This window comes from Aethalodelphis obliquidens, unplaced genomic scaffold (assembly GCF_003676395.1).
Source record: "Aethalodelphis obliquidens isolate GAN/ISIS:26980383/991018 unplaced genomic scaffold, ASM367639v1 scaffold11, whole genome shotgun sequence".
Classification (NCBI taxonomy): Eukaryota; Metazoa; Chordata; class Mammalia; order Artiodactyla; family Delphinidae; genus Aethalodelphis; species Aethalodelphis obliquidens.
In genome coordinates this window covers 44426923-44452801 of record NW_020837955.1, presented here as the reverse complement: position 1 = coordinate 44452801, position 25879 = coordinate 44426923, and the positions used below count along the sequence as shown (strand labels likewise).

At 56.1% G+C, this 25879-nt stretch overlaps 1 protein-coding gene across 1 annotated transcript; it reads left to right on the top strand.

Moving 5' to 3' along the window:
- The first annotated feature begins 13101 nt into the window (after positions 1-13101).
- Positions 13102-24934, top strand: BNIP3 (BCL2 interacting protein 3). Its single transcript, XM_027112981.1, has 6 exons — positions 13102-13269; positions 20428-20578; positions 20916-21000; positions 22155-22264; positions 22341-22493; positions 23942-24934. Exons 1-6 carry the CDS (start codon positions 13224-13226, stop codon positions 23985-23987), a joined length of 591 nt encoding a protein of 196 aa, XP_026968782.1. The 5' UTR covers positions 13102-13223; the 3' UTR covers positions 23988-24934.
- Positions 24935-25879: the final 945 nt, after the last annotated feature.

Sequence of the window (25879 nt, the reverse complement as noted above, 5' to 3'; positions counted from 1 at the left end):
GGTAACCAGAATAGTCCACAGAGGTCCATGAGCTCCCAGCCGACCACCTTGCCGGCCAAGCAGTGCAGACCTGCCCCTGCCAACACCTCTCTGACGGCCCCAGGGAACATCAGCTCCACACGCCCCGGCTCCTAAACCCAGCAGGTCACCACAGCGCTGAGAGACTCAGGAGCCGGGCCAGCGGCTCTAGTCCCAGCTCCCCACTTCCTCCTGGTGACCAAGACACTCACCCCCACTGTGTGTTGGATTCCTCATCTGTAAAATGGGGTAACGAGGACCAAATGTCTACGTGGAAAGACTCAGATATACCACACAGCTTCTGGTGCTACGTGTGGTTACCTGGGCAACACCAAAATATTGGCATAAAAACAAGGACATGAGTAAACTGGTCCCAACCTCTCCTTCTAGCCTCTAGTGATGGGCTGACTATGTCCTCCAGATTCCCATGGTGAAGCCCTCCTGGGGGTGACAGTGTTGGGCGGTAGAGTCACGAGAGAGCTGGCTTCCCGTCTCTCCTTCCTCCGCGTGAGGACACAGTGAGAAGCCCGGCGGTCTGCAGCCTGGGAGACGGCTCTCGCCAGAGCCCAGCTGGACCTCCAGCCTCCAGGCGGTGAGAAGTCAAGTTTGCTGTGTAAGCCGCCTGCCTGTGACAATTAGGTACCGCAGCCCAGCAGACGTCTCGAGCAGGCGAGCACGGCCTCTGCACAGACATGTGCCTCCTGCTCCCTTCACGGAAACGCATACGAAGCACCTGGCGTGCGCCACGCCACCCTGTGTGCACGTACGTGTGCCGAGGACACACCCGACCCTGCGCCTCCCTCCCCGCGTCCACTCACAGCTGGGCCATGCCTGGACGGAGCCTCCGTGCCGGCTCCCGGGGCTCTGCAGGCCCCACCGTGCACACGGTGTCTGCATGCCACGTGCTACATGTAAACACCGGCCAACCCTCCACGGTGCTGCAATGTCCCCCGTCCCACCTCCCCCCACGACCGCAGTTGCTCCAGAGTCTAGGTTTTATCCACTTTTGAATCCTGCCCTTTGCAAAGCCAGACCTCAGCTAGGCTGGGTGCCTCATAAATAGTGGGTTCTCCGGAAGGTGTCCTGGGTCAGTGGCTGAGGCGGAAGGTGTGTCAGGCCAACGGCTAAGCAAGCCCACGTCTCCAGGAAAAGGCGAGTCTTCCTGGGAAAGGGCTCTTTAAGGCGGTTGCCGGCCCCAGAGCGCCTCCTTAGTGCGGGCTCCTCCTGGCCTCTCCAGGCAGCACACACACCCACCCTGCTCCTCTGTCCCCGGAGAGCTCAGCTCGGCTGTACGTGCTCACAGCACCTTCTGTCCTTTCCCTTTAGAGCCAAGTTCAATACTCAAAGGGATTCTGCACTTTCCCTCACTCTTCCTCCACCCCGGCGTTGTATTATGAAAATTACCAAACATACAGGAGAGCTGAAAGAAGTGCGTGAGCCTGCACACTCCCACCATCTGGGATCTTCGATCAATACGCCAGTCGCCAGCCCTCCACCCACCCGTCAGCCCACCTGCCTGCTGACGCACCTCCGGGTAAGTTCCAGACCTTGGTGCCCATCACCCCCACACTGCAACGTGCTCACCAGTCACTGGAGTTCAGTGTTTGTTTCGAGCTTCTCTCTCGGGAGGGAGAGATAAAGTTCAGATTCAGCGAAAGGCACAGGTACCGTTTGGTGAGTTTGCCAATGGGCTGCATCTTTGTCACCCAAACCCCTAACAGGACACAGAACGTGCCCACCTCCCCAGAGCGCCCCCAGGGCCCCTTCCCTGTCGGCGGTGCCCACACTCCGAGGCCACCGTCCTCTGATAGATGAGCTCAGCCTGGAACGTCACGTAAATGGAATCGCTTGGCCTAAGGCTTCCAAAGGACTGCACGGATCGGCAGTTGGGTCCTGCTTATTGCTGCGTAGTATCCTGGTGAGTGGATTTACCACGGTTTGTTTCTCCTCTCCTGTTGAGGGCCACCTGAGCTCTTCCAAGCGTGGGTCTATTATGAATAAAACCGCTGTCAGCATTCCTGCACCAGCTTCTCATCTCGGGCGCTTGTAGGATTCTGCGTCTTGGACAGCAGGGGGTGTCCGCGAGCCAGCGGATGGAAACTCCAGACGGTTTCTCCAGGAGGAGAAAGCATCCCCTGTACAGCCATCCCTCACGGGCGATCTCAGCGAGAAAGTCGTTATGCCGCATATTAATGAATTTGTCAGGAGGACAGACCTTAGTTATCAAAAGCCGGTTATCCAATGGACGTGACTCTGGTGCCTCAAGCGCGGAGGAGTCCTCATGGCCCAGGGAGGCTGTACATGAGGATAGGACAAGGGGAAGAGGCGGGGAGAGATGGACGAGGCCCCCTCACCACCGGGGCCGCGCCTGCGGGCACCTTCCCCAGGACCTGGCGTGGATATGCCCGCTGGTGTCCTCGTGCCAGGCCCTGGGACGGGCATCCTTCCTGGTATGCTCTTCGATGGACGTCCTCAGGGAGTCCCTATAGGGCCATCAGTGCTGCCCCTCAGTGCTCCCGTGACCTCTGTATTTCTCACGCATCATGTCCTCCCCGAGACGTGTCAAGGGCTAGAAGCCCCTGGAGACAGCTTCACCTGGACCAACAGAGTTAGGCTTGAGGCTTGAAGGAGTGAGACGCAGCGTGGTGCAAAACCTCAGTGCAGCTTTCAGCGCCACCGGGAGTCTTGTTTCAGATGCTGAGTCCTCGCCCCGTCCCCAAGCATCCGTAGGTCTGGGGTGGGCCCTGGGAATGTGCCACTCGACGGGTTTGTGCCACTGGGTTTGGAAGCCGCTGGTCTGGGCAGCTGGCGGGAGTGAGGCCGGGGCTGCAGTATCAGGGCCTGGGTGACCCTGTGACCTATAAAGTCCCTATGCTCTCCAGGGGCCCAGGAGTGAGCAAGGAACGCCCCCCGGGCACCGGGACCCCCGTCTCCACGGAGACCAATCTGACCTGAGAAGGTGTCCAGGGGCTAAACGTCACAGCCGTCGGGGCACTGGCTGCCCTGTCTCCTGGCTCCGCTCCCCAACACCCCTCCTGCACCTGAACCATAGGAAGGTACGGGGTGCTCACCTGAGGGGGGTGGTCCGAGTCTCCTCCGCTGTCTGGTGGGACCCTGAACAGCAGTCTCCTGAGCAGTCCTTGGGGTGGGGGGCACCCAACTGGCTTTTTATGTTATCTTCATTAGCAGCAGCGGCATCCAATAGTGCCAGCTATCGCACAGCGCTGGGCAAACCATCGCACGGCGCTGGGCAAACCATCGCACAGAGCTGGGCAAACCATCGCACAGCGCTGGGCAAACCATCACACAGCGCTGGGCAGACTCACACAGCGCTGGGCAAACTCACACAGCACTGGGCAAACTCACACAGCGCTGGGCAAACCATCGCACAGCGCTGGGCAAACCCAGTCGTCAAAAAGTATCATCTACCCTTTAAAAATTGTGAATCACTATACTGTACACCTGAAACTTACATAACAGTGTACATCAGCTAAACTTCAGTATAAATAATAAACAAAAGGTTTTTCTTAAGTATCATCAAAAAGTATCAGTCACGTGGGAATTCCCTGGTGGTCCAGTGGTTAGGACTAAGGGCTTCCACTGCTGGGGGCATTTCCATCCCTGGTCGGGGAACTAAGATCCCATAAGCCTCGCGGGGCAGCCAAAAAACTAAAATAAAATGAAAGGAGGGAGAGGAATTCCCTGTTCAGGGAAGACCCGTCAGAAGGGGAACTGCTTCCTCCAACCACCTTCAGTTTCTGGCACGCCCCCGCCTTCCCCCCACCCCTGGCCTGGCGGTCCTTCACGGATGCCGGGCCTGGGAAAGGCAGCTTCATCTAAAGACGAGAGCGCACGCGGGCCTCGGGGACCCGAGAGCAAAGCCGCCGGGCGCCCAGGGCACTAGCGGAGGCTGCCCCAGTGCAAGGACGTGGGAAAACGGTCCCTACTGTCACGCAGAGAAGCGCTCAGCACTCGGGAGTCAGGACCAGGACCTTGACAAGAGCCTCCCCCTCCAAGGTCACTGAGCTTATAGGTTTGAAACACAAAGGAGGCTGCATAGTAAGATCTCGCGCTGATTGAACACCTATCAGGCACTTTATCAGGCATCTAAGCCCGTTGCTACACAAAGGCATCGGCCTGTGCAGGAGACCCGCACATCCTGGAAGGAGGGGAGCTGGTCTTTCCAAGCCCAGCAGCGTCCAGACCCTCAGAGTCAGCACCTGAGAGCCCAGGACCCAGCAGGCGCCTGGAGCAGCTCAGCGCAGGGTTACGGCCCCATCAGTCTTCATTTGTTTTTGGCCATGCCGCATGGCTTTCAGAATCTCAGTTGCCCGACCAGGGACTGAAAGCCCGGAATCTTAACCACTAGGCCACCAGGGAACTCCCCCGCACCCACTGCCGCTGCTGCCCGGTCACTCTTGCCATCACAGATGTTACTGTGTCCCCAGCAAGGACCTGTATCCTTTCTCCAGTCCTCACCAGAACTCTGTGAAGCGTGTATTCGTAGGATTATATCCACTTACCAGATTGGAAAAGGGGGGTGGCTCTAAGAACACCCGTGTCTCTTTCTCTCTGCGTTTCCCCTTCCTTTATCCCACTCAGATATGGAAACCTGAAAACCTCTCTGAGATGTGCCCACGGGAGGGAAGGATGTAGCAGGAGGAGGGACATCCAAAGCCATCTCTCCAAAGGCCCCGAGGGAGGCAGTGAGTGGCTTAGAGCTGAGTGTGCCCTTGGGGCAAACCTGGCAGCTTGTCCCAGAGGCCAGGGAGGGGCCAGCTCCCCGGGGCTAAAGGGTGCTGGTGCCTCGGGCAGGAGGGCGGGGCAGCCTCCAAGGTTGACTCCATCCCCAGTGGGCAGATGGCGCATCCAGGGGTGAAGTGGAAAAGTCGCAGGGGCTGGGGTGGTTCTGCCGCTGGTCCAAGCCCAGAATTGCCTGTGGCTTCAGGTGCCCGGCCTCGAGCTGAAGGACGTGGCCCTCGCCAGAGTTCTGGGCCCGCTGCGCCGGCGGCTGGGGGACCTGGCCCATCTCCCTCTGCCTGCGTGTGCCTGGGCCCCTGGCTCAGATCCACAGCCCCCTTCCCTGTCCTGGTCTCTCGTCCACACACGTGCCCTCTGGACCTGTGGCGTCCAGCAGCTGTGCTCCCGTCCAGCCTGCCGTATCCTAGTGGCCCCCAAGTCCGTGTCTAGCCTGCACTCGGATGTGTGCTCCGAGACACGTCCAGCATCTGCAGCCCCAAGGGAAGCGCCCTGCCCACGCCTCTCCCGCTCAGTGGCTCCTCTGTATTCCAGACTCGGCAAATAGCATGCCCCGCCCCACCCGGTCACCCGAGTCAGCCCTGTCCCCTGCAACCTGGGCTCAGCATCTTCTGCTGAGCAATGGCCTCGTGGCCTTCCCTGCGCAGCCCCACCTGGTCCCTCTGGTGAATTCCAGAAAGAGCTCCCCTGTTCCCTGGGATGCAGGGACCAGGCCTGGCTAAGCAGGGCAGGGCTCTGGGGGCAATGTCTCAGTGCTTTGGGTGAGAGCTCTGCCACCCTGGGTGCAGCTAGGGGCTTCCACTAGGGGCAGAGCCACTGCCTGGTGGCCGGGTTCTGCCTGCTCTTCTGGGACCCAGTCAGCTCCCTTCAGTCCCTGGTCTGACGGATGCAGCCTGGACTTCCCCAGCCAGCGGTCCCCAGGCTTTTCCGACTGGTCACCTCAGCTGTACCACTGCCCCCATAGACCCTGTCTTTTTAGGGATAACAACGTGCGGTGAGACCAGGCCTTGGAGCCAGGAAGGCCTGTTTTCAAATCCCAGCTCATCACTGGACCTCTCCGGGCCTCAGTCTCCTTGTACAACCTCAGGCAGGGGGCGCCTTTGTCCCCCTCACCGCTGGCAAAGGGCAGTACCCCAGGCAGCCCTCTCCCACCAAGGTAGGGCTCAGCATTTTGCATCCACGTGACGGCCTGACCCTGCAGCTGCTCCCAGCCCAGCGGTTCAGGGCATTTGAGAGCATCAGCTCAGCCCCTTAGAGGCCCCCCTAGTCCCCCTAGTCCCTTTCCCTGGACCCCTGGTGTGCCGGGGAAGGTGGGCACGGGGAGGGGGCCGGGGGCTGAGCGCCTGGACCTGGGCTCACGGTCTGAGTTGTGCCTGCTGGGCCTGAGCGCTGAGATGAGCTTCTCCCCATGGGCGGGGCCGCAGACATCGTGTGTTTGGTGTGTGGGCCCTGGCCACCGTGCTTGTCATTACACACGGCGCGGCCTGCCACCCCTCCCAGCTGAGGAGCAGCTGAGCTAGTGCTTCATGGAAAAGGGGCAGAAACCCAGCCCCGCCCAGCGCCCCGGCCCGTGGCCCCGGCTCGCAGGAGCACGCCTCCGCTCTGGAGCTCTGGAGCCTCGCCCTGTTTTGAACATTTCAGGCAAGGGCAGGCTCTCATCAGAGTGCAGCCTCTCCTTGGAAAGGATCCTGTTTCTCCAGCACCACCGGGGACGGGAGCTGGAACAAACCAGACCCAGTGGGAGCACACAGTGAGAGCACACTGTTTACAGCTCGAAGTGTTTCGTCACGCCGGCCGCTCTGAAAAGCAGCCTGCCACAGCCCAGACATCACTGGGACCTCGTGGAAAAGCCCATGTTTTACTGGAAGAGGACGGGAAACAGAACCGTGCAATCGGGGGCCGGCTCTGCGTCCCAGGATAGCGTTTCTGCGAGGACGCCCGAGTCTAGAAGGGAAGGATAATCCTTTCCTAAAGGTTCTGGCCCCCGCGGTCAGGGTCACGCACGTTCATGTCTGGCCACCCCCCCACCGGCAGCACCGGGGCGCTAGGGAAACAAATGACGTGCATGTTCCGTCCCCAGGACAGCTCTTCCTTTCCCCTGTGAGACCCCACCTGAGGCTTTTCAAAATCATTTCCGGGTCACGCAGAATGCCCTCCACTGGCCCTGGCTGGGCCACCGTCACACCTCCTCCAGCCCCTCCTCCCCAGTGACAGCCCCGACCTAAAGGGTCAGTGCAGAGCGGGCGCTGCCTGGGCTGGACTTGCACTGACTGTCCCTTGGGGCTCTGGGGATGCTGGGCCTCTCAACTGACGTCCCTGGCGGTGGGGTCACCGCTGCTTGCTGCCCCGCCGGACGGTACCTCCAGCCTCCTGCTTGCCTTCCGGGACCCTGCTGGCCAGACCTAGACACCCCCAGGCCCCCCTCCACCCCCCAGAGCCCACCTGGGCCTGGGGAACGGACACTTAGGCCTGCTGGCCATGGGAGTCTGCGTCCTCCTGAGCGCATCCTCTATCCAGAGCAGGGTGGGTGGCATCACCCAACTCCTCCTCCCCGGGCAAGGACTGAACAGACACTTGGGGCCCAGGGGCCTGGGGAACGGAGCAGTGCCCCCAGGGCCCCTTGGAGTGAGCGGTCACGAGCTGAAAATGAAACCAGCTTGCATGGCGTGTCCCCTCTTCTGCTTTGCTGCTTGGATGCAGGCGTGGTGCCCTGTGTGTGTGTGGGGGGCGGGGGGAAGCAGGTGGGTGCTGTGCTGGGAGAGGGGACGGGGCCCTGAAGCCATTTGCAGGGATGACCAGGCGACCAGAGGATGGAGACGAAGGCAGTGCGGGGCCGTGAGGGTGGAGGTGAGCGGTCTGGGGTGGGGACGCTGAAACACAGACTGGAGAACCCTCCAGGACCGGCAGTGGTCACAGCTTGAGACAGAAACGGTCTTTCACTGTCTCAGCTGGAACTCCCTCCCCGTGGGAGCTGGAGCATCTTCTCACGTGCTCACTGGCCTTTTGGGTTTGTCGTTTGTGAGGTGCCCATTCTTGTCCACTTACCGGTGGGTCGTCTGTAGCTTGCTGGGATGTATTGGGCCATTTACACCTTCCCCACACGAATCCTTCACCTGCTCTGTGGATTGCAGGTGGCTCCTTCCCGTCGAGTCCCTTTATGTCTCCAAATTCCCTTTACTTCAGTAAACTGTACCCTCCTCTTATTTTTTTTTTAAAAAGAGCAGTAATCCTCCCATCCTCCCACCTGACTGGGTTGCTGTGAGGTCAGATGGCACCTTAAATGTCAAGGCTCAGAGCTTTGTGGGACGCACAGTAAGGTGACAGAGGTTCATATCAATTTTTTCTTTTAAGGACATGCTGTATCTTTAAAATCATAAATAATGCCTTTTCAAATTTTCCTGCAAAATTAAACCATTTTCTTCGTATCTTGAACAATTCTTAAGTTTATTCTTAGATATTTTGTTTGTTGCTCTTATGAATGTTTTCCACTTTCAAACTGCTAATCTGGAAGAAAGTAGTTGATTTCTGTGCTAACCTTGCTACACACATTGTACTGATTCTTATTTGTTCAAAGACTCTCTCCATTGGTTGTCTTCAACTTTCTAGGTCAACAACTTTATTATTCTTTGTTAATGCATTAATTTCATTAACAAATATTACCTGAACACCTGCCAAAAGTCAGGCCTGGTTCTAGGTGCTCATCGTACACTGGTGAACCCAAGAGACCAATGGAAGTTCCTGCCCTCATGGAACTTACACGGGGTGGGGATGACGGGGGGTCAACGCTGACCGTTTTGCATATTCCTTTTTGACATCTTGAAATGTTCATTTCTCAGGACTTCCCTGGCGGTCCAGTGGTTGAGACTCCGTGCTTCCAATGCAAGGGGTGTGGGTTCGATTCCTGGTTGGGAAACTAAGATCCCACATGCCAGATTTTCATTTCTCCTTCCTGCCTTCCTGCATTGCCTCAGACCTCCAGACCAGAATGGTCACAGGTGCCCTGGCTCGTTACTGACTGCATGGAAATGCAGTAGCATTTCACTGTTAGTACGAGGCTTGCTGTAGGTTTCAGGTGAGTCCCTTCATAGTTCAAGTAAAGGAAACCAGCTCCAGCTGATGTCAGTGGAAAAGGGATTTTTCTGAAGGAATATTGGAGGGTGCACAGAATTGCTGGAGAGGCGCAAGGACTAGCCATGGAAAATGGCGGGAACAAAGGGCAGCTACACAGCCAGCACAGCAGAAGTCAGACTGCACACCTGGTCCAGTTAGGAAACCGCTGGACAAAACAGAAACGCTTGTTCCGTTGCCAGGCGGCACCAGGCACTGGAGGCTGCCGCTACCACAGCCACTCCAGGAAGTGAAGAGCTGCTCTTCCCCTACCCAGCTGGGAGGGAGGCTAAGGATGTGAGACCCAGTATTTTAAGTTCCTATAAATGAAAAGTTGGGAATTCAGGCACTGAGCAGGGCTTCAGGAGTTGAGCAGCCAACAAAAATTATTAAATGTCTTCTACACATTAATTAACTGAGGGCCTCCACCCCCTTCCCAGCTCACCAAGCTTGTTTTTGGTGTCTGTGTGTTGTCATGAATGCATACTGAATAATTATTTGCTTCTAAAATGATTCTTCTTCTTCTTCTTTTTTTTTTTTTCGGGACGCGGGCCTCTCACTGTTGTGGCCTCTCCCGTTGCGGAGCACAGGCTCCGGACGCGCAGGCTCAGCGGCCATGGCTCACGGGCCCAGCCGCTCCGCGGCATGTGGGATCCTCCCGGATCGGGGCACGAACCCGTGTCCCCTGCATCGGCAGGCGGACTCTCAACCACTGCGCCACCAGGGAAGCCCTATTCTTAATCTTTGATCTGTCAGGTATTTCATAAGATGATCAAGATATTTTTTCTTCTTTAATCTTTTATTAAATATACTCTTACGCCGTCCTTACAGTCCCAGGAGAGACCCTCCTTGTTGTAATGTATTAATCTTCTTTAGAGCTCAATTTGCTATCATTCTACTCAGTATGTTTGCAGGTGTATTTCTTTTTTTAAAAACATTTATTTATTTAATTTATTTATTTCTGTCTGCATTGGGTCTTCATTGCCGCCTGCAGCTTTCTCTAGTTGCGGCGAGCAGGGGCTACCCTTTGTCGCTGTGCGCAGGCTTCTCATTGCGGTCGCTTCTCTTATTGCGGAGCATGGGCTGTAGGTGCGCGGGCTCAGTAGTTGTGGCTCGCGGGGCTCAGTCGTTGTGGCTCACAGGCTCTAGAGCGCAGGCTCAGTAGTTGTGGTGCATGGGCTTAGTTGCTCCGCAGCCTGTGGGACCTTCCCAGACCAGGGCTCGAACCTGTGACTCCTGCGTTGGCAGGCGGATTCTTAACCACTATGCCACCAGGGAGGTCCCAATACTGATGTATTATTATTAAAGTGCGTGTTTTATTCTTATCTTCTTCGTGTTTATCAGCCCCAGGAGGCGACCGTGGGCACCACATTTCATTCAGACTCGAGTCCCCCTTGGCTCCTCTCGGCTGTGCCGGTTTCTCGGTGTTTCCGCAGTTTTGATGACTTGACGATCGGAGGAGCGGGGAGCTTGTAGAATGTCCCTTTGCTGGGCATCGTCTGAGGTTGTCTGGTGGCTGAACTGGGGTGGTGTGTTTCTAGAAGGAAGACAGGAGGAGGTGTCCTTCTCGTCACGTCCTCTCAGGGGCGCGTACTCTCGACACGACGCGTTTCTGCCGATGTTGACCTTGACCACCTGGCCGAGGCCGTGTCTGTCAGGTGTCTTCACTGTCCAGTGGCTACTCCCCTGTCCACACTGTGCTCTTCGGGAGGACGCTGCTCTGCACGGCCCACACTTAGGGGGAGTCGTGCTTCCCTCCTGGGGGCACGACATCTACGTCACTTACTCGGGATTTTTCTGTGTGGGAGGTTTGTCTCTTTTCCCTCGTTTACTTCTTATTCAATCATTTATCTACGTTAACGTGGGCGTGGGAATTTCATTCTTTGGGTGATAGCCCACTGCCACGTCATTGCTCACAGAGCTCCAGCTGGCCCCCGTGTCTTTTCAACACCCCCTCCTCACTATGGCTTCAGTGAGTATTTTTAAATCAAAATAATATACACCCAGACAAAAAAAGTCAAAATAATACAGGTCACAAAATGAAAAGTGGAGATCTCTTATCTCACTCCCGAGAAGCAGCCATTTTTAACCACCTCTGCTTCCAGTTCTTCAGATAATGACCAACATAGCTTTGAAAAATAGATGTGAATAACTCCTTTTTCAAGTTAGGACAGCATCTACTGACTCCCTCATGAAAAATAAGAGATTAGCTCATTTCCCTATCGATTTATCCCTAGTTTTGATATTGGAACTAAGCATGCTTTCTATTTAGGTCTTTTTAGAATAATACCCCTAAGGATCGATTTCTGGTTCTATAAACTTTAGGCAACACCTCCTGTCTGCTCCCCTAGGTGGCAGAACAGAGCCTCAGCGTTGCCCTTCCCCTCGGCCCCCTAGCCTCCCAACCTTGTCAGGGTGCGTGAGTGGGGAGACCTGCCCTGCCCACCTTCTGCTCCCCCTCTCCACCAGTGCCAGCACGAAAAGGGCTTCGTCGGCAGGGTGGTCTCAAGCCGGGGCGCACCTGGGTACACGGGAAGACTTTTCAAGGAGGGAGAGACAGGATAGTTTGAAATAAATTGTCCTAAACTTTTCCTAAAATTGACCTGCCTGTGAACAGGTTCTCCCCACCCCCTTCCACCATCACCTCCACCTACTCGCATCCCTTCGATGCTGTGCAAACCATTACGTTTACAGTGATGCTGTCAAAAGTCTAGGCCTCAGGCCTCTCTCACGTGGGGTTCTCCGAGTGCTGGAACTTGCTGGGAGTTGTAGAGGGCTCCACACGGGGAGGGAAAACCAGGTGCAGTGAGAAACATTTCCGTTTAAACACTTTCAGGTAATTGCCTACAGACACTTCAGAGGACTTGGAAAATCTGTAAGTTTCAGTGAGCTTAGCAGGTTGCAGGATGCGACAGTACCCAAAAATCCAGTATATTTCTATATGTTATCAGTGAGCAACCAAATGAAATATACCCATAGTAATCACAATAACGTAAAAATATGAACACTTAGGGATACATCTGGCAAAAGATGTGCAAGCCCTGTACACCGAAAACTACAGGATCTTGCTGAGAAAAATCAAAGAAGACCTAAATAACAGAGAAACACACGGTGCTCATGGGCTGGAAGGCTCCATATGGGCAGCTTCGCGGGTGAGGGGGACCGAGGCGCTGGGAGAGGCACCAAGGCAGAGGTGCATTGTCCGGCGGGCTTTGCAGTTTGTCCTCTGCGGGGACGCTGCTTGCTGTTGTCCCCGGCTGTAGCCACTAGCGCAGGGCTGGGACAGGGCGCCGTTTGGTAAATGCACGTTGACCAAGTGAGAATGAGGGTCCAGCTGAAAGGAAGGCCGGTGCTTCCACAACCAGAGAGAAAGCTGAGAAGACCAACGCCCCTCCCAAGAGCATCCTCATTCAGAAAGGAAACCAAGTAGGAGCACAGCGGCGGCTCCTACTCAGAGCTGCTGAGCGGCGAGCCCCACGTGCGCGTGTTTACAGAGACCCAGGGCGGGGGAGGGGGGCCCCCAGGAGGAGGGGCTCAGGTGGGCCCACGGAGGCGGGGGCCGTGGGGGGGGCGGCCCACTAGAAGTGGTGCTTGGTTGGGGGACCGAACGTCGGTCATATTTGGCTTCCTCTGGTTGGTCCTGAGTGGGAGACAGGGGCAGGAATCGGGGAAGCTGTCAGTCAGCGACCAAGTCCTGGCCGCTTGGGCTGATTGTTCCAGGGGCTGATGTGTGGTTTGCTGGACCAGCTGCTAGAGACACTGTCTGACTTCCTGCCGGTCCAATTTACAGCAGGTGGTCGCTGCACTGCAGGTGAGGGGCGGCCTCGCCGCCGGCCGCAGGGTGCGGGCCACAGCCCCGGGTCCGACTCTACACGCAGCCCCACTGTCAGCCCCCCCATCCCTTCCCCGGCCCTGTGTCTGAGGGGGCGCAGTCAGGCCTCAGGCAGCGTCGCGGAAACGAGTCACCCCGCCGGGCCCCGCCTCCCGTCCGCCTGTCTCCAGGCGGTGCCCGCACGTCCCGCGCGCACCTGTTAGACGCCCGCGCCCCGCCCCCGCCCGGCTGCGCACGCGCGGACCCCTCCTCGCGTCCCGACCCGTGCACGCGTCGCACGCGCGGCACGCGCCGCGCGCCCTCGCGCACGCGCAGGCCCCGCCCCACGGCCAGTGGGCGGTGCCGCCGCTTATCCGCGGAGCTCCGGCCGCGAGCGTCAGTCATTCGGAGCCGCGGGCCGACCGCGCTCTAGCTACCGCGACGTTCCCGCTCCCTCTCCCTCTCCCTCCTGGAGCGCCCGCCGACCCCAACCCCGACCCGCCGGCCGCAGCGCCCTCGCCCTGCCGCCATGTCGCAGAGCGAGACCCCCGGGCTGCCGGAGGAGAGCCTGCACGGTGAACGGGGGCCGAGGGCCGGCCTGGGTGTGGGGGGCCTGCGGGGGAAAGGCGCCCGGCCTGCAGAGGAGGGGCCTGCGGAGGGATCCCCGTCTCCGGGTCGGGGCGACCGGGGAGCCGACGTCGTCCCAAGCCCGCGCGGTGCCTGGTCTTCCGAGGTGCAGCCCGGTGCTGGTTTCGGTGCCGGTGCCGCTACCGGCGAGCAGGCGCCCAGACTTGCGGTTGGACTCGGGGACTCGGGTTGTGAGCCGTCCGCGGCTCGGTCCGGAGTGGCTGGGGAGGACGGGGTCCCGGGATTCGGGGCGAGCCGCCGTGAGAGGAAGAGCCCTGAAACGCTGGGCCGGGGGTGCGGCTGGCCTTTCCTTAGTTACGTTCGCTCGTCCGGGGGTCGTTCAGAGCCCAGCTCGGGGTTGACTTGCGCGGGGGAGCACGAGGCCCCGTGGCCGCGGTGCATACACCCCGCCCCCTCCCGGGAAGCCGGGGCCGGTGGCGGCCTTGACCCACCCGGCTCTGGCCCCGCGGGGCAGCCCCCGGGCCGCCGCCTCCGGCCCCGGTGAGGAGCCCGAGGCCCACGGGTTGGAGGAGGGGCCGGGCGCCGACCTTTATTCTCTGAAGCAACAGTTCAGGCGGCGGCGGGAGCTCGTAAATAAGTTTTGGAGAGGGCCGTTGAAGCCTTAGAGAGTGAATTTTAAAGTTTCGTTAAGATTTAAAAATCTTTATACTGTCTGGATTTGAGCTACTAGTTTCTCGTATTCCTCAAAACAAGATTTCACTAGGCAAGACTTGGTCTACTGCGTTGTAGAATTTAAAACTACAACCGCAGCTTAAAAATCCTGCAATCGCTCCTTAAATTTCGGCAGTGACTGTTTTCTTTGAAACAGATTAAGGGATTGAATCTTTGTCTTACAGAAGATCCAAGGAGTGTTTTCTAAACTGTCTTTTAAAGTCAGCCCTGTTAGCAAACTACTTCGTTGCTAACACGGTCTGTTTATTAGTGGGTCAGATTTGTCGGGAAGAGTTCGGAGTGTCCTGAGCGGCTCCATCTTCGGTCCTCGATTGGCAGACCAAACTGCTGAGTCATTGGCAATGCCGAGTGCCAGCTCGTGGGTTAAAAGATTTTTCTGTTTTGTGTATTCTATAAAAAGACAGTTACACGCTGAGTGGAAAGTGTCGAGGATTCTCCGGGCTGCGCTCTCCGGGATACGTGCTGCGGGGCACTCGCTCCCCGGCCGCCCGGTGTGGGAGGAGTCACGTGGGGCCTCGGCCGCTCTGGGAAACTGAATCCGAGCAGGGATTGGTGGCTGGGGCGACACTTGTCCTCTGCTCTGTGTTGATTTGATTACCTCTTGTTTACCTCGGAAAGAACTGAGAGCCGTGGTAGCTGAGCCCGCAGACAATGGCAAACCTTTTCCCCTTTGCTTGTATCCTCGGACCAAATGTTTCCCCTGAGTTCACAGCGAAGTTGCCGTTGCCTCTCGGCCCCCTGGTCCCTTCTAGTTAAAGTTGTGAACCGGCAGCAAGATGTCGTATATGCCTTTTTGTCCTCAGATAAACAACCCCTAATATGCAGGGAGAAGATGGAGTTCTGTGATACTGTGTCACAGCATCATGGGAGGGGGTGTGAACCTTACTTCCCAGAAGACCCACCCCCAACCCCTGCTGTGCTGGGGGGGGGGTCAATGCAGTAAGGTGCTCCTGGTTTACCCTGAGACAGCCCCTGCCCCTTCACGCACTGCTCTGTCTGCAGCCAGGGTTCCGCTGTCCCAGGCACCCAGCGGCTGAAGGTATATGAAGAGGAAGAGAATTCGCAGTTCTCGTGCCATGCAGTTTGGGAGGGAAGGGGTTTCAGGCATCTAGATCCTGGCCCAACCTCTACTTTTCACAGATGTTCACAGTGAGGCCCAGAGGTGAAGTGAGAAGCAGGGCAGGCAGGCGCGTCGGCGACAGAAGGACGGGTGCGATTTGTCAGCTCCTGTTAAGATCCAGGAACCTGAATGACTTGCCTGCTTGACTTTATGTTCAAAATCACTTGTCAGTCAAGCCTCTCATTCCTGTCCCATCTAACTTGAGAAGCTTTTAAAAACAGTCATTTCTTAAATCCCACCTCTCCCAGGGAAGAAGCCCTCTGATGAGGGTGGTAGTTGCTCTGCCCCAGGGCTCTCCTCAGGGATTCCACCTTCTCATTAATCCCGTAGTCGTGTAGGTCGGTCCCCTAGTAGTTTTCAACCCCGGCTGCCCAACATCACCGTTACGGCTTTTTCAAAATAAATGTACCAGGGTTCCATTGCAGCATTCCCAATAAGGATTTTCAGGCCGCTGGGTTAGACTTCTGGAGAATGGGGGGGAAAGCACAGGTGGTCCTCCATAGCCAGGGCTGAGACCTGCTACCCCGGACTAGGGATACTGTCTGGATCTGAGCTACTGGAGCCCCTGCCAGCTGGGGCTGGAGGGGAGTGTTTGCCCCGGGATGTAGGAGGGCCTGGGGTCCCACAGTGGCGGCAGGAACTTGGAGAAGCTTTGCGCAGAATATTTAGGATGAACAGCGTGGGTGCTATATTAAAGGTACTTGATAGGGTAAGGGTTCCTTCCACAGGTTGAAAGAGTACTGCTGTCTGTCTCTGTTTTCAAGCTGGTAAATCAGAGACAGCTGGAATCTATTCCGCCACCCAACTAACCAAGCAGTGGCTCCGTGAACTACGGTTAACGCTTCTGCATGTGTTCCTAGCTTGCACGCAGTTAACAGCAGCAGAGTTGAGCTGAATTAAAGGCACCTGTGGCTTACCCAGTAAGTAGCTGTGTGTTTGGGTAATTCCTGTAGCCTCTCTAGGGCTCTAAGATGTGATAACATTTTGAGTTACAAATCTTGGGGCCCACAGGTCATCAAAGTCAAAACATGGCCTTTATTTTCTTTGGGACCAAGGATCGTGGAGGTCACAGGAGATTAAAAAAAAAAGAAAAAAGAAATGGGTTAACTCTAAGGCCTGTGGGTTTTCTTGCCGTGGTGATGTAATATTGGTAGCCTAGGCTTTCCCTCCCTCTCATCTGCCTTGTGATCGTGCCCTGTGTCTTGTTAGCGTAAATTACAGGCCTTTGTGGGCGGGGACAGGAATCGGGGAAGCTTGCCTGGATCAGCGGCTTCACCACCTGTTTTGTTTTTTTTCCTGAGGCCTAATTACACCAATTATCTGATAGGTTATTTGGGATTCTGAGGAAGCCTTACAAGGTTACCCTTCAGGACCTGAATCCCGTCTCTTAATTGCAGATGCGAGGAGATTAATGGCACACCTTGTCTTCAATTTCCAGGAAGCTGCTTTCCCTACCCAGCTGCTGCAGGTTAATAATAAAACTGTTGTCCTTTAGTAAATCATTTCTTAGAATACAGCTTTTGGACCCAAAGCTTTTGCTGTAGACACCCCAGATTGGGATTTTTTTCTGAAGGATGCTTGAGACTTTTCTATGAGATGATTCTAAAAAGCATATATATTTGTCTCCATGGAGTTTTGAGTTGGCCCTTGTGGTATAATATACATACACCTGAAACTGATAATGTTATATGTCCATTATATCTCAATTTGAAAAATATATTTCATCTTTGTCCCTGGTTCCTGACCCAGACAGAGCTCAGCTCTAAAAACCCTTGGAATTTCCGGAGAGATGTTGTTATTCATGAGGAGCCCCTTTGGTGAGGCTTGAGTCCGCTAATGAGGTAACTCACGAGGCCCTAGGTAGCCTCCGGGTGGGGACGGGAAAGCGCATTGGAGCACGAGGGTGGGAACTGAGCACACACTCCCCACCGCTGCCACCGCCACCGGGAGGGGAGGGGCTGCAGACCGGGTTATAAAAAACTTTGAAAAAGGCTGCTGAACCCACTGAGGTCCTGGGAGAGGGTATGGAAACTGTCCCCTTCCACTCCCGCCCCCCATACCCTGCCCTGTGCACCTGGCTGTTCCTGAGCTGTAATCCTCTGAGACTGCGGAAGTGTAAGCCAGGTATTTTCCCGAGTCCTGTGAGTTCTGGTGAATTATCGAAGAGGGTGGGGGTTGGCGGAACCCCTGAATTCTTGGTCTGCCAGGCATGTGAGGCTGTCTGATGGGGGGACAGTCTTGTGGGACTGAGAGATCTTCAACTTGTGGGATCTGACACTGACTTCAGGTAGTGTCAGAACTGAATTGTTGGACAGCCAGTTGGTACTGGAAATTGCTTATTGGTGTAGGCCTCCCCCCGCCCCAATTTCATGTCAGAAGTGGTGTCAGAGAAGACATTGTACCTCAAACTCCATTTATGTCAGACACCGTAAGTAAAAGTGATGTGGGCAGCCAGGCCCAGAACCTGACTGAGAACCTAGAAAAATGGAACTGTGCCCAGAGCAGGGCGCCGTGGTCCTCTTCCATGCTGTGGGGGGCCAGAGCTGCCGGGCCGAGTGTCCCCTTGCTCCTGGGAAGGAAGGAGTCGCACGGTGGAGCCTCTTATGGTTTGCTTCAGGGCTTTCCTAACCCCTGCACAGCCACCGGAGTAGGTGGGAATAGGGTCCCCAGTCAAGACGGGCTGTCTCAAGAATGGCATGGAGTCCTTGTAGCTTCTGCTGACCTGCAGAGGCTGAGTGGCCCTGGCTTCTGTCCAGGGAGCCCTGGGCTCCCAGACAGACCCTGGCCTGCCTTGTGCCGGCCAGGCCAACATGAAGTAACTTGAGAGGCTGAAGTGAGAAGTGTATCAGCATCTGAAAGCCGCTGGCAATCGTGTCGTGTCGTTAGCAGCCAGGTGCGAGGCTGGACGTGGGATAAACTGTTTACGTTTCATTCCTGGACCCTTGATTGGCTTTCTTCGGATGAATGTGACCGATTCTGCAGCCAGGCTGCTGCTGAGGGCGGGCCCGGGCTCTCAGGGGAGGGGCTGACGCGTAGGGGTCCGGGCCCCGAATGGGTTGTGCTGTGTGGTGCCCCTGGGGCCCTGGTTTCAGCGCAGAGCAGCAGCTCTGGGTCATGGTTCCTGGGGGAGCCGTACAGTGACTACCAGCCTCGGTCTGCCTTTGCGCTCCCCCTCCTGCACCCACCCCGGAGAGGCCTGGACCCACGACACACAGCAGAGGAACCGCCCTGGGCCCAGGAGACCTGTGCGCGTGGCCAGCTGGGAAGCAGGACGGGGCAGAGGGGACCGCAGAGGCAGTCTTGCAAGTGAACGGAGCCTGGCAGTGGAAGAGTGAATTGAAAGCAAGAACTTTTATGTTCAGCAAAAGGCTTGAGTGGAAAGGCTGTCTTTCCACAGCAAAAGTTACCTGCAACACATTCAAATGAAGAAAGGCTTGTAGGGCTTCCCTGGTGGCACAGTGGTTGAGAGTCCGCCTGCCGATGCAGGGGACACGGGTTCGTGCCCCGGTCCGGGAGGATCCCACATGCTGCGGAGCGGCTGGGCCCGTGAGCCATGGCCGCCGAGCCTGCGCGTCCGGAGCCTGTGCTCCGCGGCGGGAGAGGCCACAACAGTGAGAGGCCCGCGTACCGCAAAAATAAAATAAAATAAAATAAAAAATAAATAAAGGCTTGTGTCGGGAGTTCCCTGGCAGTCCAGTGGTTAGGACTCGACGCTTTCACCGGGGCCCTGGTTCAATCCCGCAAGTCTCGCGGCGCGGCCAAAAACAGAAAAGCTTGTGTCTTGAATATCGAGCTAGATGGAGAAGGGTGGACCGCTCAGTTGGAAAGAGGAGCAGATTTCAACAGCTGCTTCAAAAAAGATGCTCTCCACATGGCCAGTAAGCAAGTGAGGAAACGTTCAACCTCAGTAGAAATCAGAGAGGCGCAGAACAAACCACATAACCTACCACCACACACCCACAGAACGGCTATATTTAAAGTCGATGCCAAGCGTGAGCCAACAAAAATGGTCACATTGCTTCGGCTGCGTCGGAAAGCAGTGGCGTTGCAATACATTAAACGCACACCTAGAACTTTTCCACCCTGGAACCCTCCTCCTAGGTGTGGGTTCAGAAGTGAGAGCCTGTGGACACTGTGAAACGCTGGAAGCCAGCCTGGGTCCGCCGCACAGCGGCAACAGGATGGGGGGCCCCTCTGGTCCAAGCCCCCAGGTGTTGCTTCCGGGCCCTGACCGCCTGCCTTGTCCGCACATCTGTGGGTGGCTCAGCCCCGCTGCACAGAACTTGTACTTTCACCCCTTTAGGACCTCTCTAGGGTTCACACCTGTCCTCCTGTGGGGCTTGCCAGAGTTGATCTCATCTTCCAGCTCTTCCACCCGTCAACCCCCAAAACACACACAGCCGAGCGCGACAACACCTCCTCCCCTGCCTGTACCTACCTGGACCTCGGCTGTGCCCGGACTGGGGACGCCTCCCTTCACGGGTGCCCCTGGAGGGGCTCTCCCCGGTCACTCCCGATTCCGGAGCCCAGCACGGCTGGTGCAGCAGAGCGCCCGCCGGGTCAGCTGTTTGCTGCTTTGGTGAATTCATCAAGTCGGCTCCCAAGTCATGGGGCTGGAGAGACAAATCTAAGCTCCGAATGCCGGCTCGTAGGATCTGGGGTGGTAGCTGCTTTGTGCTACATTTAGTAAGCAGGTGACCTTGGCGCTAAGGAGTTCTCTGTTTTGATGACACCTGGGTGTATACATGTCAGTTTTCAGTTAAAGAATGCTGGGTTTACTTGCTGTACAGACTTGGCTAGATGAGCACTTGGGATGGTTTGCTTGCTCTGGTTAATCAGGTTTAGTTACCTTCTATTCATCTGATGTAAGATACAGAGCAGTAATCGTAATGAATCCTGTGGGACCTCAGGGTCAGAACGTGGCGCTGGAATGTGTAAATAGGTCGTAAAGCTTTCCTTGGTGTGTAAATCCCTAAGGCTCTTGCTGACACCCTTTGCTTTCTAAGCGCTGAGTGCGGGCGAGTGTCCTGGTCACTGGGACCCCACTGACTGAGCAGGTAGTCTGGGAGTGGCAGCAGGTGCACTGCCTCGGCTCCCAAGGGTCCCTGAGGAGCTCACTGTAATGCAGGTGCCAGAGACGGGCCTCAAGGGCGTTGCAGCGTGATTCAAGGCGATGGTTCCTTGCGAGTCCCCGGCACGTCTTGGGAATGGGGGCGCGAGCTGGTTATTTGTTAGGACCAGACTCCAGAGTGGGTGGAAGATTGCAACCATGTCCTTTTTTTATCCCCATCAGGCTCCTGGGTAGAATTACACTTTGGCAGTAACGGGAGCGGGAGCAGCGCTCCAGACTCTGTTTCTATTTATAATGGCGACATGGAAAAAATCCTGCTGGATGCCCAGCGTGAATCTGGACGGAGCAGCTCCAGGAGCTCTCACTGTGACAGGTGGGCATAAACGTGTGTATCCCAGCGCTGGCAGGCCAGGTAGGAGCAGGCACGGCTGCAGACGCCCGCCTGGCCTCAGTCCAGCCCTCCCGAGACAGCGGGCCCTTCGCCCTTAGGTGGAGGGAGTGACTGGGGCCCGTGTGTGTGATGCTGGGCCCCTGCTTCTGCTTGTTGACTGTGGGGCATCAGAGCTCAGCTGACGAGGTGGAGGGACGCTTTGGCCCTGGCCTGGCCCCAGGTGCTGGCGGGAGCCTCCCGGCCTTGGAGGGTGGCCCCTGCCTGTGGGGTTTTGCTTCTCCTGGTGGAAAGAAGGTTAACACATTGTGTTTTCCCCAAGCCCACCTCGCTCACAGACCCCACAAGATACTAACAGAGCTTCTGAGACAGACACACATAGTCTTGGAGAAAAGAACAGCTCCCAGGTAAGGTGCGCACGTGCACACATTTGCGATCTGTTTGTACCAAGTTCTGTGGAATCCAGCCCTCAGAACCGGGGTGGGCGGGGGCACGCCCCGCACTCCATGCTGGACCGGAAGTGGCAGGGGCCTAGGTTGGGTAGGCCGTGCGGCCTGGGCGCCTCTGCCCTCACACGCTGTCCAGGGAGACAGTGGGAGTGGCCAGGGGGAGGGGAGCCGGGAGCCAGGCGGCGGGTCTGTCTGCTGGGCAGTGTGCGGGTGGGAGAGAGCCTGGGGCCCTATGTGCTGCTTCTCTGGTGGCCTCGGTTGGGCCGGGGCCAGTGCGGCCTTGCCAGGTCCTTTCTGGTCGTGATGCCTGGGGAGTGTATTTTAGGAGCCCGTGGGTCCCCAACTCGCTGTGAAAGCTGTCAGGAACTGTGGGCTCGGTCAGTACCACTTGGTACCCCCGTGCTGGTCTCCCCTCAAGGCCTCCCTCACCGAGGAAACCAGGAGTCCCTGGTGCTCAGGCCTCCTCAGGGGCGGCGCCCGGCCTGCCCCCAGACACGTGGGGTCCCCCCCAGCTTTGGTGCGCCCAGGCGTTTGGTTGGTTTTGGTACAGTGTTTTAGAGTATTTCCAAAATTTGAACCAATTTTTTCTCCCCCTGATTTTAAGGAGGAATTAGATGATCAGGTACAGAGTTTTTCAAATGCAGAGAAGTAGGGAGAACACCTATAATCCAGCTTTTAAAAGCTCTTTAATGAGTGTCTTATATACTTTAAAAACTGCAGCTGCAATCAGGGGTCCGCGTAAGTTTTTGGCTTTCTTCTCTCCCATTTAACGTGAAAGTGTGTCTTGCTTTCGTTGCCGCGCAGTATCCTGCTTGCTTAGGCACGTCCCTGTTTGGGGCCATTTTAGATGGTTTCCGTTTTCATCTCTGGACGTCTGTCCTCATTTGGCATCGCTTCCTTGGGGCAGTGTCTGCAGCTCTTCGAGTCTGAGTCGGGCCTTCAGCCCGGCGATGTGTGTGGAGGAGGGAGGAGAGCCGGGGGGTGCAGCCCTCGCCTCCCCCCGTGGCTGGGCTGCGAGCTCCGCCTGCTGGTCCGATGCTTGGGTGGGAGGTGAGCGTCCTGCTGCGGGTGCGGCAGGCACCATTTCGCTTTCACCATTCGCTCTGCCCCAGTCTGAGGAAGACTATATGGAGAGGAGGAAGGAAGTCGAAAGCATCTTGAAGAAAAACTCAGACTGGATTTGGGATTGGTCCAGCCGGCCGGAAAACGTGCCCCCGACCAAGTGAGTGTTTGCACCGGGGGCCTGCCTTGGCCCAGCTGGCCCGGCACGCCTCCGCTGACCAGCACCTCTCCCCCAGGGAGTTCCTCCTCTTCAAGCGCCCGAAGCGCGCGCCCACGCTCAGCATGCGGAACACGAGCGTCATGAAGAAAGGGGGCATCTTCTCGGCGGAGTTTCTCAAAGTTTTTCTGCCGTCTCTTCTGCTGTCCCATCTGCTGGCCATCGGGTTGGGGTAAGTGACTGCCCGTGTGGACGGCACAGCGCGGGGTCCTTCTAGGTCTTAGAAGCACGGGCGACGTGGGCGTGTGAAACAGCCCGTCCCGGTCAAGAAACAGAGACCAGGGCCGAGAGCCGGGGCGGCGCTGCCCCGAGCGTCCGGCAGCAGAGGCTGGTTTCGCGCGCAGGGGCGCTCGTCTGGCTGCTTGACCTGGACCGCTGCACGCAGGTGCGGATCAGCCTCACTCCTCGCGGGGCGGCTGCAGGGGGGCGGTGTCAGTAACGCGGGCTGCACGTGTCTGTTGGCGTCCACTCAGCAGTGAGAGAAGAGGGCGCCAGTTCTGACGACCGTGCGGAACAGGGGGCAGCCTGGGCCACGGAGACGCTGCGCCCAGACCGTGCTGAGGAGCCCGAAGCTGCCCTCGGGGGCTCATCCCCAGCCTCTGACCAGGCGGGCGGGGGGTCTCCCTGGCCCTGGTGCGGACGGACGGGCTTCTGTGGCTGCGGCTTCCTGGACGTCTGGATTCTCAAGATGGCCTCCTGACGGGGGCTGGTGCCATCGCAGGCTTCGTGAATGTGGCAGAGGAGACGCCAGCCCGCCTGCTCTGGGAGGCGAGAGCAGCGTCCCTCCCGACCTCCCGAACCCCAGCCCACAGTCCTGCCTGCCCGGGGAGAGGGCTCCCTGGCGGGGCCAGGCCCCCGGCCTCTCCCTCTTGGTTCTGCCCTGGCCTTCCCTCTCAGCACAGTGCTTTTCAGAGTCAGACTCTGCCAGTCTCACGCGGGGAGGTTGATTTCTGGAGCTTCCTCCACAACTAGCAGTCAGATTCTGTGGGGGCCTCTGCCGGGTTGAGGTCAAGAGGGATTTCTGCAGCCAGCCCCCAGCAGGGGTGTCTGCCCTTCTTACCAGCCTCCAAAGCGGTCAGGATAATAAAACCCACCCCGACCAGTTGGTCTAAGGAAGCTCCCCGTGCTGGGCTGCAGGCCTGAAGACGTCCTCCCCAGCCCCCTCTGCCCGGACAGCCCTCTGATGCCCATATGCCCCTCAGTTCTGGGCTCCTGGGGGCGTGGGCTTCACTGCTCAGCAGGGCTCTTTGTGAGGTTGGTGCCGATAAACTTGGCGCTATCACCTGTCCTGCAGGCAACTCTTTCTAGCAGCGTGTGGTCAGTTCAAAAAACAGTGTCGGGAGTACTGGCATTTCAGGTTGGGTAGAATCCTCTCCTTTGTGCTTGTATTGAGTGTATCCACTGCATGGCTGTTAGAGCACAACTGGATTCTTCTAAATTAGATGCTGAAATGTATACACACTGATGAAGAATAAAACCCAAGTTTTAACAGTGGGTGTAAGAGAGCCAGTCCCCTTACATAAATAAGCTGGGACCAGCGTCAGCTGCCCCGTCTCAGCTGTGCAAACTTGCCCGGGAGTTGCGAGACCACGTTAACCACCAATTCCTTTTTCTGTTTAGGATTTACATTGGAAGGCGCCTGACGACATCCACCAGCACGTTTTGATGAAGAACTGGCGTCCGGCTTTCTCATGTAGTGGGGGTGTGTGTTGTCCGCAGCACAGCGTACAGAGGAGGCTGTCGTGGTCCTTGGGTGGCTGCATCACTTGTGTCATTTCTTCTGTAAATGCCACGTTCCTAACTCAGTAAAATAAAGACTAAGACCATGCTCTCCCATAATCATACTTATGGGATAAAGTAATAAGCCTGTCATTGATTAATATCTATTAATAATTTGGTGGTAATCTTTCTTCGGATATTATAAATATTTAAGTATAAACAATTTTAACATATCCATGATGTATGTAGTACTTTAACACATTATCTGCAACCTTGATTGAGTTAAACACTGTATTTTGAAAGAACGAATACCGTTGACATTAAAAGGACTACATGAGGGCTTATCCCGAATAAACACTGTGGCCTTACAACCCTGTTGTAGACCGTATGTAAATGGATGCATCCGTCTACTACAGATGCCCCTCAGCTCTCTCTGTGCTGGTGGTTCTTTGTGACGTGACATGTAGAATCCAGGCTGCAACACGGGTGGGCCAGGTCGTCCCCACACCGGCACCTTGTGCAGCACAGGGCCTCTCGCTGAGACTGACGACCGCCCTGGACGGCGACCACCGGATGATCAGTGTCTTTTATCTCGGGATTGCTAATTCAGTCTGTTTGTGTTCAGTTTTGTGTGCTCTTAGGATCAGCTTTATTCTAAGCTATTCTGCGTCTACTTTAAAAGCCTGGAAATAGAAAACAAATGAATCTTTGCCAAATACTTCGTTACGGTATTTACGTACGTCACACAAGCTTTTTCATTAAACCAGGTGTATCCCCACTGCATGGTTTTTAAAGGCCGCCCCTTTGATATACTGTGTAAATGCTGTTGTATTTGTTTCACTTTTCCACACTAAATTCGGTCGTGTTAAATAAATGTAACGTTCTAATTTTTAAGATATTTGTTTCTATTTGAACAATTACCTTGGCGGTAGAGGCTACAGCCCTTTCATCTGGAGACGGCTGATGGAACGGCATCAAGATTCTTTATGTAATTTATCCCTAAAACATTAAGCCTGCATCCCACTGGCCCACTCTGGCCAGGGGATGATTCCCTTTTAACAGCAAATGGTGGCGGTTCAAGTGTCACGAGCACAGGCTGCACTCAGGACCTTGCAGCAAGGCCAAGCGTCCTCAGAGCCAGCACCCCTGGAGAGCTCTGTGACTCCATCACTCAGGTGACCCGGCTCATGACGAAGGCCTCTGTGCATTGATATGCAAGGCATCCCCCAGGTCTGGGGAGTTCTGAGCTATCAAGTGTAATCTCTGCCCCCCACCCCCACCCGCGGCCTCGCTCCCTTCCTTCTCTGGAGACCAGTTTTCGTTTATGATTGATTCCAACAGCTGTCGTCTGATTTCTTCACTTTTTAAAATCTTAGTTCTCTCTCGGCTTCTAGCTGGATTATTACTCTATTCCTCTCCTCCACGTTATGTATCCTTCCTTCCATCTCCGCCCTGTTACTGACGCTCCCCAGGGCACAGGCTGAGCTGCGTGATGTCGGCCGGAACTGCCTGCCGCAGCCGATCACAAGGTTTTCCCCTCTCACTGCAACATTCCAGTGGACGTTTGATTCTTTTAAAATGTGTGACTATATATGTATTTTTGTTTTGACCTTTTGGGCAAGAGGATAGCAGAATGGCCACAGCCTTTCCACACACCCCTTATGTTAATGCAAGTAACAGCATCGTTCATTTTATTCACAGAATAGCAAGTTTACAGAATATTTAATAACCAGACAATTTTGGATTAAAATAACAGATCCTGGGGGTCGAATCCATTCTCCCATAAACCAGAGCTCCTTGGAAAAGTGGGAATTCCAGGGCAGCATGAGGAACATTTGT